Below are 15360 nucleotides of genomic sequence, written 5' to 3'. Positions count from 1 at the left end.
TCACAGATGTAAAACTGTAGGTAATTATACTTCATTTGCTTTATCTTGTCTGTTTTCTTTAAGATTGTTTTTAGTTTTAATCTGTTAAATTGCATTTTGTGTTTTGTGTTTGTGGTCATAGCATTTAATATTTTGTCCACCTAAATTTACATGTATGAGACAAAATGGGAAAATACCTATAAAGTACTTGAGTTGAGTCTACCTCTATCTTCAACATCACCGAAAACATTTGCAAACGTTTGCATCTCTTATTTTGAAATCAGAATATTATCATATTATATTATCAAGGGGGGTGGAAATTTAACCCCTAAACCTAAGATAATAACAACAAACATTCAGCTAGTACACACTTTCTGTAATCATCAGAAGTAACAAGTGTATTTAAAAAGAAAATAATAAAAATTTAATCTATACAACAGTTTGCATCATGCTGGATAAATTGATTAAAAATTAACTTTATTTAATTGTACTAGGTAATTGTGCATTAAATATCACGTTGATGGAAAAATCCTGTTAAGGTTTTAGTATTTTAGCCTTTTAAAATAAGAAGATGCAAACATTTACACCCAACTTTGAATTGTTATTAGGCTGTGTCACTGTGTTGCACCTATGGAAAAAGCTGGATTTAATGCTGACACTTTTAAATTCTTCATTGTCAGGGTAAGGCAAACATACAATGGAAATGTGACATCACAACCTTAGACAGATTCTTCCCAATGAGATTGCAAGTATGAAATATGCATCTTTTGATAAAGAGTTGCTACTGAGAGACAAAGTCCCCTGAAGCAGCCATCTTGGTCCATTTTCTAGTCAGACTGCTCTCTGCTGATGGGGCCTCACAAAGGAATCCAAAAATCACATGCAGAGCAGGCCTTCAGGGAAGAAACTACAGTAAGTGTGTGTGTGTGTGTGTGTGTGTGTGTGTGTGTATGTGTGTGTGTGTGTGTGTGTGTGTGTGTGTGTGTGAGTGTGTGTGTGTGTAAGCGCGTGTCCTCCACTGGCAGTGATAACCTCTGATTTAAGAGTCTGACCATCAAGGACAACAATGAGTTTCACCACACCCTCCCAGCTCAAATTCTCAATCTGGTCTCAGCCATAATGCTATTTCCATAGACACCCATTTCAGGGTCACAAACCTCTTATTGCCTTGGTTTGTTGCGCATGTCCTTCATTTGCTCTATTACTAATACCTTCCTTCACTCACTCACTTTCTATCATTTCTAGCCACTCCCTTAGTAACTCTCTCCAACTTATTGTTATTATTGCCATAGTTCTTCATCAGTTTTGTTATCAATGTGTTAGAATGCATTTGATTCTGTGATAGAATGCTGGACTCTGACCTACCCGTGACCCATGGCTCCGTTAGCAGGTTTGACGATAAAGGTCTTCTGCTTGCGTTTCCTGCGTAGCTCCTTGACATAGTTCTGGAACTGAGTGTACTCGGCAGGGAAGATCCAGGTTTTAGGTATGAAGCTGTACTCTTGAGGCTGGCACTTGATCATTCTGGAGTGACAATGAGGTGTGTGGGAGTAGAGTGATTATACTTAATTCTTAAAGGCAACATTTTATACTCACAAACTTTTTAAAATTCTAAACTCGATGTTATTGTTTTTATGACAGTAAAGATGCATTTTGTGCTATCACAGAGCAGTGCCTTAAACTTATTTGGCTTGTAATAGCGGTTTGCTACAAGTACCCTGTTGTAAATTCTTCGAGTGCCAGCTGGCTAAACATAGAGTTTTGAAATGTTCTTGCTTTTGCACTTCTGCAACTGAACCAAAGTATTCTCATTTCCTGTGCTAAGAGAGACAAAAAACTTACTTGGACATGTTTCTTGCAAGGCAGTCTTTTCGGCAGATTTCGCCCATGCCAGGGAAATGGTTAATTCTCTGCAGAGGGACATGCAGACATAATAATGTTGTTAGGGCTATTACGCCACTCAATTCCACCCCCACCCCTTCATAAAAATGAGCACATTAAAGGCAGAAACCTGAAGTGAGCTTACAATGTTCTGACATTTATGCCCAATTACGGACTCAAAACAAAAAGGTGACGCTGAGACCTTTCTCAACCCTTATTTAGTTTACCATGTTTTTTTTAATACTTTAAAGGTTGGGGAGGGAAGAGGCTAGAAAAAAAAAGATCAATCTCAACTCCGAGGGGCCGAGGTAATTGGTTCTGCATCGCAAGCTCCTGCAGTGACAGTTGAATGAATTGCTTTGAATGTGCTGAAAGGGGGGTGGGGGGTAAAGGAAAAACTCTGGGTTTTCTGTATTCTTTGACCAAATGAGCCTGAACAGGGGCGTTAATTAGGCTCGTATGAACTGCAACTTGACAGCAAACTCTCACAGTAGATCACTAAAAGGAAAAAGGGAAAAAATTAAAAGAGGGAGAGAGAGCAAGGGGAGAGGGAAAAGCACAAGAACGCAGAGTGTAAAAGGAATCCGTGATTATTATCCAAACAAGACAGACATAATTAGGGATTCGGAAGAGATTGCACAATTATGGCAATGCCGCGAGACGATGTGGCTTGTGAGGGGAAATCAAAACCAATTGTTGAGGGACTTCTACTTTCTTCTGAGAAATTAGCTCATGAAAAAGCATAGCCATGTGAGGGAACATGTGAAAACAATTGACAGCAAATCACCAGTTCTATGGGAAACATTAGCCACATTGCTTATGTTTAGCTGTTACAGTATTTGTCGCATTCAATCTACTTAGTTGAACTTTTGCTGCCCCTTTACTACCAAGCCATACTTTTTCTGAGTAGCCTGTGATTTAATCAATCATTAGTGCCCAATCTAATCAAATAAGGACTTGGGAAGATGGATGGCTAAAGCTTGGAGCTAAGAGGGGGAGCACCCAAGTTCCCTCTCCAGGACAGGGAGGTCAAAAAGAGGTAAGATCACTCGCAGACTAGTGCACAGAACACAGAGCAACCATGGTTGTTCAGGCCTGTCTTATCAACATCCCGAGTGGCATATGAAACCTGCCTCCCACCCCCTGCTGCTCACAACTTGTCAGGCTACCTGTCAATCTTTCTATCTGTCTCTGTTAGCTCTGTTGTTGCTTTTCACCCTGTCCACCCCTCTTTCCTATTTGCAGTTCTCTCTTTTACCTCCCACAGTTTGAGGAAGGCAGATGGGAAGAACTTTTCAATCTTTTATTTTAATCAATTGAGTCTAAAACCCCAATTTAAAAAAGTTGGGCTGATGTGTAAAACAAAAAGCAATGTTTTTCAAATCTCATCAACCCATATTTTATTCACAATAGAACATAAACAACATATCAGATGTTAATAATATATAGGTTGAGAAGGGTTGCAAATCTTTGCTTTCTGTTTTTAGTTTTATTTTACGCATCAACCCAACTTTTTTTGAATTGGGGTTTTAGTTTAATATATTTCACTATACTGCATAACAACCCCTTGCCACTTCCTCTATCATCTCTGTTACTCTCAAAATGTCCTTCACCTGTTTTGTATTCGCACTGTGAGACCTTGTAGTCACATCTACAGTATATATCATATAAATGCTCCATGCACTATGAAATACAATTACTGTGGTTTGACAAAAAGGACAAATATAAAGGATTATTGTTTCGCATTTCACTACAAAACATTTATAGGCTGTGAAGAAGGCCTTGCATCAAAGTGGCATCATGTAAGAATGTTTTATGCTGAAAAAACCTGTACAAAGTTGTATTTGGTCATAGGAGGGTTTGGTAATAACTTTTTCCTAACCTCTGTCTACCAAGGTGTTTTTCCTTGACATGGTAGTAATGCGGTGTACCTGATAATTCCTGAGCTCGGCGATTTTCTCGTGCTGCACAGCCGAGTCATTCCAAATGAGGTTGGCAGTTTCGTCATCATCCCGGGTCTTGATAAAGTACATCTCATTGATGACTATACGAACTGGGGGAAAAAAACATTAGACTGTATTACATAAATAGTCATTCTTAGTATCGGTCATTTCAGTGACTTTATGAAAAAAATTCCCAGGACCAGCTTTATAGACGATAACAAAGAAACTTACAGATACAAATACATTATAAGAAGCTGTGCCTTATACTCGTAAATCAAAATATTACCGCTTTACAAATGAATGTTTCATTTAAACATATTTCTTGAATTATTATTTTTTATATAAAAAGTGAAGTAATTCTAAATGATAATAGATCAAAAAGTTCACAGCAATTTTTGCAATTCGTGGAATGGTTGCAGAGCAGCCAATCATAGTACCTGTTTTCAAAAAGATAAATTAATTGTCTGTAATACATTGAAATCCCACCGGAAACCTCATGGTATGAGAGATAGGTGGCTAGGCCATTTGGACATTCATCTAACAACTATTCATTATTCAGTGAGTGATGAAAAATTCATATGCCCTAACGAAACAAGCTATTAATTAATTTCTTGAAAGCCTTCACAAATCTGGACAAGGCTTGCCTAATGTTGCATGATGACACTTGAATGGGAAAAACATGTTCCTGATATAACTCCACCCATCTGTTAATGTCAATAGAGGCTAACACTGTTATGCTAACTGGACCAGGGAAGGTTTACATCACAGCAGGCCTATGCTTACAGTTACCAGTAGGGTCTTTGTTTGCAAACTATAATCAATTCTTTTTTACACATGTAAATAAACTGACATCCTTAGGGCCAGTATTTACATTTCTTCCTCAGTTGGTGTAGTTTAGCTTGTCAACACCACATTCCCTGACCTTTAACATTTTCTTTATTATACAATCAATTATAAAATGAAGATAGGTGCAAAAAAGGCAACAGCAAAAATGAGCCTTCCATCTGGCCCTTAGTGTTAATTTTGCTTTAAAAGAGCTCTGCAGTACTCTCAAAATGACCACTGTGAGAGTCTCGTCACAGCTAGCAAACTGACTCACAGCTAGACTCCTATCTACCTAAAGGATACCAGCAGCCCCCAACATCTTCTTGCTGCTGCTGACTACTTAAATTCATAGGTTGAAGTTCACCCATGAGAGCTCTGCTGCCACACAGCTGAACATATGTGGAGTGCTCGCTATGCTCTTTTGGCCTTTAGAAAAAAAGAACAAAAGAAAAGAAAAAACTCACCTCCAAGTCATATTACCTCAACAAAGATTCATGTATGTACATAACACTAAGCTGTCTCCATGTGAACTATTGCAAACTGCAATTCTATTAAGATTTTTTTAAGACATTAAAGTCCTCCTTAAAACAACCCACCACAACAAATTAGACTTTTTTGTTAAGAAAACATATTGATTGGATATACAGAATGTTTAAGGACTGAGTGGGCCATACTCAGAGGTGCTTCCAATATTAATAAACAATTCACTGTGTCACAGTACATTAAAGGACGCCTTCACTGATTTTGAACTTCCCTCATTTGTTTCTAGTTTGGGTAGTACATTTACACAAATGCCATTTAACGTCCTATTGGCTTGCCTATATCAAAATATCTCTCTACTTCAAGCTGAAAAATGAGAATTGGTGAAGCTGTCTTTTAATCTCACCTACAGGACCACCAAAAATGATGGTCCTTCTAGCTCATTAAAGTTTCATTGAGTAAATTCAAAATACAACTTTGGAAACTTTGGAAATGTGGCATAAAATGTGCTAACCAAAGACAAAAAGTAATTTATTGTAATCCTAAATGCTAATAACTCTTCCCAAATGTATATAGACAATATCCTATGATATTGACAAGCTTTCTGCTATTAAATGCTACAAATAAAACTACAACCAGCTAAACTGTTGCCTTACTGTTTCAAGTTATGCCAGATGTTTTCTAATAAAAAAATCAATATTAGTATAATTTATATTAGTAAAAGGGATTCTAAGTTGTTCTAAATAAACTCAGCTCAGAAGATATTTTATCTTTATTGGCTGTAGTTTCCTTCTCAAAGCTATTTTATTCAAAATTGTTTTATGTAAGTTTTTATGCATTGTTGTCTTGACTGTCATTCCTAAAGAATTTTAATATCACTAGAAATCATTTACTGTACCAATTTCATATTTGGTGCCAGCGACATTCGCTGTGATAGTGCCTTTCTTCTTTTTGGTGCGCACCTTCCTCTTTCCACTGCTTTGATAGGAGCCCACAGATGGCCTGTTCATGGGGGACGCTCCTTGATCCTCTAGAGGAAGAGACAGCATACAACAAGACAAGATACAGTCACAGCTTGTGCTTCAGACAAGGAGGAGGGCGGAGAGTTTTTTTATATGCATTTCTCTAAGTTCTGGAGGGGATTTGGTTGTGTTTGTTTATGGGCTAGCGTGTAAATAAATTAGGTGTCTAGTTTTGTATACAGTAGCTGCATGCATCATGATCCTTTCATCATAATCTCTCTTTCAGTATGTTTGTATGTGTGTTTGTGCATGCAGGGAAGAATAGCACTGATAGAGAAGATATGGGGACATTATATGAGCTTGTGGCGAGGAGTATTTGGGCATCATCACAGGACATACACAAATATTTAATAACTGAAAAAACATCCAACAAAATAATCTGTAAGTGCTGAGAGAATTGCACCTCTCCTACTCACCTCCATCACTTAGAGGGGAGGGCATCTCAATGGCTGGAGGAGTGACGGAGCAAGCCAAGCTTTCTGCCAGGTGAGGTGAGAGGTCCTTGCAGGTACTCACTTACTCCCCTTGAGGGCTTTCTCACACTCGCACTAGTTAGTCTTCCCTGTCTTGGGCTGTATGGATGATGTTGTTCAAGATGGATCATCTGAGCCTCTCCCTGGCACCTTTCAACAGCAAGAAGGAGCAGCAGCAGACTCAGAGTAGGCCGGTAATTTGAAGAGTGGTTCAAGTGGTGGAGAAGTGTAGGAAGGGGAGGGCCTCTCAAGGGTCTATACAGCCCCAGCTTATTTACAGCCCGAAGAGGAAAAAAGGAAGGGGGGGAAGGGGGGACAGAGGGAAAGATAGGAAGGAATTCCTGTGAAGTAGAAAAAAAAGATTTTCTTACAGCTGTAGAACAGTAAAAGAAGGCTGACTCACTCAGAGCGTGACAACTATGTGTGTTGATTAGTGTGTACCTTCCTGCTGGACTGGAGTGCTGTGACATGCTTCTAATGTAAAGCAGGAGCGTCAGCAGCACACAAGCCTATCACAAGCTACATCAGTCATTCTGACACTAACTATGGCAGTTTAGTGAGAATTCTGTACAGTTCTGAAACAACAATGCTACTAATGAAATAATCTAAAGCTTTGTAATATCCGCTGGACTAATTGGTATTCCATGAACCCATTGTGAAATATTAATGTGGTTGTCAAGTAATGGAGTTGCAGCATCTCATTGTGCCTAATGCTTGTGACAGCTGGATTTCATTGTATGGCTGGGAGGTCACTTCATTCAAACAGATGGCGTCTTTACAGTGGTTTGTTAAAAAGATGCTTTAGGCTATGAACAATGTGCGAAATTAACACCAGTCACTGGCCTAATTTTGTTACTGTTCTGTTACTGTTTGGCTGCAGTCCATGTGTTTGTGTGTCTACAAACCACTTTTGGAGTTAATCAACCAGTGCGGATGTGTCCTTTGACATTATTTTTATTTATTTCATTATTTTGCTGGCTGAAACAGCATACTGGATCAGATGTTTGTAGTGTGACCTCACAGCAGGAAAGGACTGTGTTTGAGTGCTGTTAAGTCTTTGGAAGGTTTTGGCAGGTTTGTCTTTTGTCTCTCTGTCAAGGTGCTCTGTTTCTGATCAGCCACAACATTAATAGCACTTGGAGGTGTACATGAATCAGCTCGGGTTATTATGACTACTCTTAAGCCACTCGGGCCCACACACAGCAAGCTAGTATACATTGTGTGTTCTTACACGTGTCAGTCGTGGCCAGCATCACATTTTTCCAATGATGACATTTGTTCAACGAAAGGCTGACAGCTAGTATAAATGCCCTGGCTGATGCATGTATTGACCTTTTTCTAAATATAAAGCAAAATGTTCCCCCACCTTACACTGTACCTGGGACGATTTCAGCATTTTATGACCCTTACAAGTAAAATAACACGCTGTAGCTGGTAAACTTTGTGTCACCAACGATAAATACTAAGGGCCTAAGAGGTCACAACTGGTTCTCTATCAAGGGGATTAACAAAAAATAAACAAATTTCTGCTACACAAACTGACATAAATGTATCTGTTAATCTAATCTCTTTATATTTTGCTTCAAGCCTATACAAATCCATCTGAAAAGGGTTTACAAAAAACAGCTCTCTTTAGTTGAACTATATTTGTAAAGCTAAAACCTATCCAACCAGTGACAAGTAATTCCAAGAAATAAAAGGCCTATTTAGGGTTCACAAGCACTTTTTTTCCTGTGTTTGCAGTTTTCTGGCAAATGGTAACCGTTGTATGTTTTAAACTCAGAGCAGCGACTTTATGATACTGCATGTGTAAAAGTTTCTAACTCAGCATCTTCCAAATGCAGAAAAAATTATAATGCAGAAGTTATGATTTTTTAGATATGTTTCAGGGTACGATGCCCACTGAGCGGATATGCAGGAGATCATTCCATAGAGACACAGTAACACATACAGTGCAGTACACTGCTATAATACCTTCTTTGCCTTTCATTAAGAGATCAACAGTAACCTCTAGTGGTGGGAATGTACTGAAAAGCCTGTTTCCTACCAACCAGTGTTTGTTGTCCATATAAAGATACATCTGTAGACAAACATGTTCTATATATACACATGTGAAGATATCCACACAAGCTCACTTGAAAAACACCCCTGTATAAATTCAAATGGGGAACAATCCAATTGCATCACTTGATCACACAGTAGTTTTCAGTCTCTATAGGTCTCTGTATAACGCACACAACTCATGGTGTCATGTAAACCATTATGAGCAACCAACAAACATACTCAGCTTAAGTGAGATTTTTTCAATAAGTCTGGACTTATAAAAACTTCTAGGTCATACTACTAGAAATAATATCTCCACTGACATTGTGATTGAATCCCTGTCCTTGAATGTCATTACAGATTTCTATTTGATCTTGTTTGCCTGGCAACCATGTAAGATATTGATGCAGTTTTGTTGCACACTCATGGATGACCCAGCCACAAAGTAAAAACAGACAAGCTAAACTGCATCTCCATGCAGATGAAACAATTATCTATACATGTGCTTACTTTGTAGCACGGGCAATAGAAGAAATTCAGTCTGCATTTCATTACAAAAAGATCTGAAGGATTTAAAATTGTATTTAAATGCCCAGAGAAAAAGTTCATGTTTTTCTCAAAAGCTTCCTTGCTGCACCCTTTCAATAATTGATTGAAAGGGTGTCTTCCTATAGCACAAATACTTGGGAATATTGGATTGATTAAAAGCTTTAATTTAATAAAATATTTCTAACTTGGTTAAGAAACCCAAAATTGAGATTAGCTTTTATTATACATAATAAATAAATAATAATGAAAGACAGATAAATTGTGTTTCACATTCTCTGCAAAGAAAAAAACTTGTGAAAGCCTCTTTTCTGTCTATAATCAATTATGATGATATACTGTACATGCATGCAGCCTCCTCCACTTTAAGGAGCCTTGATTCAGTGTATCATGCTTCTTTACATTTTATTTCCAAAATGCAAAACCTCTCACCCACCACTGTATTCTCTATGATTTAGTTGGCTGGACACCACTAAGTATTTGTAGACAACAACACTGGTACTGTATATATTCATCTATAAAGCTTTGCGGTCTAATCTTCCAGAATATCTTAGTGCCTTCCTTTCAGTCAGTTCTAGTTGTTATAACCTGCATGCCTCTAAGTGGTTCCTCTTAAATGTTCCTCGGTCTTGCACACACTTTGGCAAAACATAATTTTCCTATCATGCACCATGACCATAGAATAATATTCAAAAAACTCTAAAACTGAATACATTCGAATCCATTAATGATTTTGGGATTATCATAAAGAATGCTGTCAGTGTTTTTCTTGAGAGATCTCTGTGCTTGAATAGCTGTCAATATGTGTTATGGTTTATTTACGTGTAACCCGAATTTCCAAAAAGTTGGAAAGATGTGTAAAATGTAAATAAAAACAGAATTGCCTTTTACTTTTTTTTAAATTTCCCCTTTATTTAAACAGAAAACCCCATTGAGGTCAGGAATCTCTTTTTTAAGGGAGACTTGCAAGGCAGATAGCAGCCACACAAAATCAACACGTGCAAAATACAACCCCAATTCCAAAAAAGTTGAGAAGATGTGAAAATATAAGTAAAAACAGAATGTAATGTTTTGCCAATCTCATTAACCCATATTTTATTCACAATAGAACATAAACAACATGTCAGATGTTGAAACTGAGACATTTTACCATTTCACGGAAAATACTGGCTCATTTTGAATTTGATGGCAGCAACAGAAGCTCTGGCTCACTGAAATGCTCCGTTTATACCCAGTCTTGTTATTGACCTGCTGCAAATTAACCTATTTAATTGTCAAATGCTCCTCCATTGGTTTTTGATTTGCGGCAATTACTTTTCCTTTAGTTGCCCCTCCTCCAACTTTTTTGAAATGTGAATTCAAAATTAACTAATATTTTCCATAAAATGGTAAAATGTCTCAGTTTCAACATCTGACATGTTGTTTATGTTCTATTGTGAATAAAATATGGGTTAATGAGATTTGCAAAACGTTACATTCTGTTTTTATTTATGTTTTCACATCTTCTCAACTTTTCTGGAATTGGGGTTGTATTTTGTATGTGCTGATTTTGTATGGTTGCTATCTCCCTTGCAAGTCTCCCTTAAAAAAGAGATTCCTGATCTCAATTGGATTTTCTGTTTAAATAAAGGTGAAATAAAAAACAAAAAAAATGAAAAAAGTAAAAGGATCTCTAATCTTCCATTCATTGACTAGGCAGGCTAATTTTACTTCCTTTCATTTCATTCACATGACTGAAGAGGGATTTCAATGTAACCAGCATGAGATAAGAACAGCCTGATAAATGCCCCTAAAGCAGCAGCATGCTGTTGTGATGATGGGAACAGTTTTGAATTAAGCTCTCATTGTTTTTTATGAATGCAGCTTCTACCATTTCTAATAAAAGAGAACAACATCAGCATATGAGGTTCACAGATTTGTAAAAATTAATCCATTAAATTATGCTACTAACAATACAAAACATGGTCAGAGTGATTACTCAAGTGTATTATTAAAAGCTACATCTTTAATAAATCCCTAACACAAGTTATGTGTCTGTACTTAGTTAATCCTCTGTTGCAATGACACTTTTTGTCCAACAGAGTGAGCCAGAGGGCCACCACAGCCAAGGTGAATGGCCCAAGCTCCTATGGGTACTGAGCTCATGCACTACTCTGCAGCACAAGATACAAACGTTTCATTGTAGATAGTCAGCCCTCCGTGCTGCTCATCTGCATCACTTTGTTACACTACCCCTAAATCTATGACAAATGCATGTACTCCATAGGTCTTTTTTAAGAAAATATGTAATTTTTTACAGCAGCAGTCAGACAATGGCAATGGCAATTCAAAGTACTTTAATTCCATTACAACTATAGCAAATCTACAAAGACAGTAGAGTAAAAAGTGTGTCAAATAAAAGTTGAATTAATAAAGCAACTACATATGACAACTGGTGTCCTCCCTATTACACAAGTCTCTTCAACAACAAGCAGTACATCCCTGGGGAGTGTGTTTTATGTTCTGCCTGCCAGACATGAAATCACATCTTTAAAGCAGTTGTCAAATACAGAATCAATAGAGAGGCTTGGGGAAACACCACTTTGCCTTGTGTTGTGCTGAAAGAGCAGGACTTGCAGACACAAATTCCTTTTGGTACAGTGATGCATCACATTCCCAGTCTTGCCATCACAGCAGTACCAGGACTTAAGAGTATGTATAACCATTCAAAAGAGCAGAGACACTGGCTATGAATGGACACATACTGTAGTATACATCCATACCTTAAAAGTAAATGTAAACAACAGAAATTTCAAAGAGAAATTGACCTTTGTGTCAAGGTATAAAGCATTTCCACTAGACATTTTCTTACATTTAGAAGAAAAAAGTGCCAAAGGCATTCTGTTCATCAAGGTCTAAAAGATGCAGTCTACATGCTAGATTTATTTTGTAAGAACTATTTCTACTTCAGTTTGTGATTATGGACTACTCTCACAGGAAAGTAGGTGGTTTAAAATTGCCACTGGATCTAATATTAGCTCAAACCAGTGGCCCAACTCTGGCTTTGTGCCTTCTTCCACATATGAGGAGGAACAAGTGTGGGAGCTATCAGCCCACAGGGTACTGAAATAAACCAACAAACAAACAACGGTGTTAAGCTTAAGTTTATCGGAGAGAATCAACAGTGATGCAGCAAAATTGTCAAACGTAAAGGTGAAGGATATTAAACATTTATATTAAATTCTGGCTAACCTTATTGTCTGTAAGACAATAATTACTACTGTTTCAGGAAAGTAAGCTTTGTACACAGTGTGTGATTGTGCATTACCAGATTTATGAAATTTTGTTAAACTGTTAGTCAAACACTCTTGTCTGAATCCTTACCTGTTTCTGTCTAATTATAGCCAGATAAGACGGGATTCCGGTGAGTGCTTTACACAGAATAAAACAAAATAAAGATCTGTAGCTCTGAAAAATGTCAATTTTGCTGCACCACTGTTTATTCTCTTTTATTAAGCTTAACATTTAGCTGTTTGTAGGTTTATTTCAGTACCCAGTGGGCTGACAGGTCCCACACTTGTTCCTTCTCATATCTGGAAGAAGGCACAAAGCCTGAGTTGGGTCTCATAGCATATACCCGTTAGGCAAAAGTAAAATGGGAATTAATTTACGGCTGTAAAAACAAAATACATTTCTGACACAAACTTAGCATACAACTTAGACGTAATGTAGCTTGCCATTCAGAACTCATATGTCAGGCAGTTAATATTATGTAATCCATCTGCTCTTATGGGAATGGTCATCTCCAGGGTGCTTTATCAGCATATGGTCTGTGAGTGGCACCCTGTTTAGATGGCTTGGTAGCTTAATGGGTAAAGCAGCAGGATGGGATGCAGAGGTCTGCTGGATCAAATTCCCAGCAGGAACAAATCCCAGCCTACCCACCAGGTGTGTCCCTGAGTGGGACACTCAGCACTAGCTCCCTGGGTGCACCCTACTGTGGCAGCCCACTGCTCACCCCAGGGGGATGGGTCAAATGCAAAGAAAGAATTTCATTGTAACATGCATGTGCAATATGTATATGTGCTCAATGACAATAAAGGTTGTTGTTCCGTTCAGTACCACAAACAGACCAGACTAAATCAATATATCCTACTTGTGATGTAATTATTATTGTTCAGAGCAAGGTAACAATACAGTAAGTTTGCACGTCAAACGTATTGTATGAGGATCTTTGCAAAGCTAGCCTAAACTAAGCAGTCATGCTGCTATGAGCAGCGAAGGGGACCTAAGCATGTTACAGCAAAGCGGTCAATATGGTATCTTCCAGATCACTGTAGCGTTAAGGATTGTAGGCCATCCCCTCCAGATATCTTTCAGGATTTGCTTAAACTGAAAGTATTTAGTCTTGCAGGTAGTATCTTATATTTGAGGGTTTTTACACAACTCCTGGCATTCACAAATTCAACAGAGCCTAAACAGGTGTTTTATTTGTAGAAATTGGTAGCTAGCAGTGGCTAACGTTAGGCTAGCCACTTATACACTGTAGGTCAGGTGAAAGGAAACAGGGAAACAATCTGTGTCAGTGTTGATGTGCAGCTAACTTACCAAAAATGAACCTGCTTTAACTACACAGTGAATGGGGGCGGTGTCGTTTCACGTTGCTATACAATGATTTAAAAAAAAAATATTGAAATAATTGAAAGGAAACCTAATGCTCCCGACTACACTAGCGGTTAGCTTGACCGCACTACCCAGAAAAGGATGGAGAGGAGAAAGGGAAGTAGCCCGTTAACGTTACCTTCTTTATTCCAGGCACTAGCAGTATAGCTCTCTTGCTGGTCTCACCCGAACAACACTACCTCCGTGTGACAAACACGGGGGTCCCTTTAAAGAAAACGTCCAGTCCCGGGAGTATTTTTAAGACAATAACAGTATTGATGGTTTGTAGCGTCGTTACTACAGAAAACTGACATTGGTTGACACACACATAACAAAATCAGTATCTTGTAGTCCTATTGTGTGCTATGAGTCTATGGGCAAAACCATTCGTTCTGTGAGAGGGGGGGCCTGAACGAAGTGCTGAAGTTTGCATTCTTAGTCTGGTACCAGCATGACATTTCGTATACTGAAGGGCTAACGTGTAGAGTCAGCACACATTATTCTCAGTCTTTAACTAGCTGTGAGGGAAAACAAAAGCCTTACCGTGTGTGCGTGTTCTTATTTCTGTTACCTCTAGGTCATTGTTTAACGTAGGTGCAGCTCTTCCTCTGCAACTCGCTGGTACAAACACAAGGAAGCTACCTAGCAACTGTGTCGCTGACCATGGTGCTAAAAACAATGCTGCCGTTAAAGGGCGCGTCCGCGCACAGGTCGTTAGCCTTATTTCTGCACTATTCACCCTATAATGATGCACATATCGTGATTAAAATGTATCGTTGAAATAAAGTATTCCCTGTGAAAGCGTTTTAGGCGCTTAAAGGTGAAGATGCCCTTAGAGATTAAAATCACCAAAAATCTAATTTACCAATAAATTTCCCTATGAAGTGAGGTGAAAACCTAAATCAAGTCATTGAAACCTTGCAGAACTCTTTATGTATATACAATTCTAACTTTATAATGTACATGGTCCAGAACTTGTTCTTTTTGTCACTGAAGTCTGAAGATAGCTTTTATGGCTCTAGTTTTGTGTTTGGATTCATTGTCATTCTACTGATGTCCCCCTAATGATACTATGTGATAGGTAAAGGCAACATCTAAAATTCCTAAAACATTTTGCGAATTTTCCAATACCAGTTTATGCGAAATGTAATGATAATGAAATGTAATGCAAACTTTTTAATAGCCTAATTGTGAATTTTTTTATCAGGCCCCCTTTTATTGAAGGTCTGAGATCATGCTACAAACCATAGCCAGCAGATGTGCAACAATATAACAATTATGCTCAAAAGGAAAGCAAATAATAGGACTTTTATTTTTTGGTTGTAGTTAAATTTGACTGGCTGCAACATGCAAACTTGTGACCAAGGTGTCAAGTACATTACATTTGATCATAAAGATCACTTTCCATGTCTGCAAAGGTATAATTAAAAGTCCCATATTACACTCTTTTCAGCAAGTAAAGGTAATTTGCTGCAATCTTAAAGAGTCTTGTATAATCATAGCCACAGTCCTCTTCTAAAGGCCATA

General features: G+C 38.0%; 1 protein-coding gene across 7 annotated transcripts in view; it reads right to left on the bottom strand.

The window, feature by feature from the left end:
* Positions 1-14528, bottom strand: part of ttll7 (tubulin tyrosine ligase-like family, member 7) — a 67471-nt gene extending 52943 nt beyond the window's left edge. For 5 of the 7 annotated variants that reach the window (XM_067514050.1, XM_067514052.1, XM_067514056.1 and 2 more), the window contains exons 1-6: positions 13973-14223; positions 6547-6944; positions 6007-6138; positions 3792-3913; positions 1822-1889; positions 1345-1503 (exon numbers count right to left, since the gene is read on the bottom strand). In XM_067514050.1, coding sequence (XP_067370151.1) covers positions 1345-1503; positions 1822-1889; positions 3792-3913; positions 6007-6138; positions 6547-6571 — 506 coding nt within the window. In that variant the 5' untranslated portion in view covers positions 6572-6944; positions 13973-14223. Of the gene's footprint in view, positions 1-1344; positions 1504-1821; positions 1890-3791; positions 3914-6006; positions 6139-6546; positions 6945-13972; positions 14226-14376 lie in introns of those variants that run through there. The other 2 variants (XM_067514051.1, XM_067514053.1) reach the window with 2 other exon arrangements.
* Between the last annotated feature and the right edge of the window lie 832 nt (positions 14529-15360).

The sequence above is a fragment of the Channa argus genome, chromosome 8, assembly GCF_033026475.1.
Source record: "Channa argus isolate prfri chromosome 8, Channa argus male v1.0, whole genome shotgun sequence".
NCBI lineage: Eukaryota > Metazoa > Chordata > Actinopteri > Anabantiformes > Channidae > Channa > Channa argus.
This window is presented reverse-complemented; position numbering and strand designations above follow the sequence as displayed.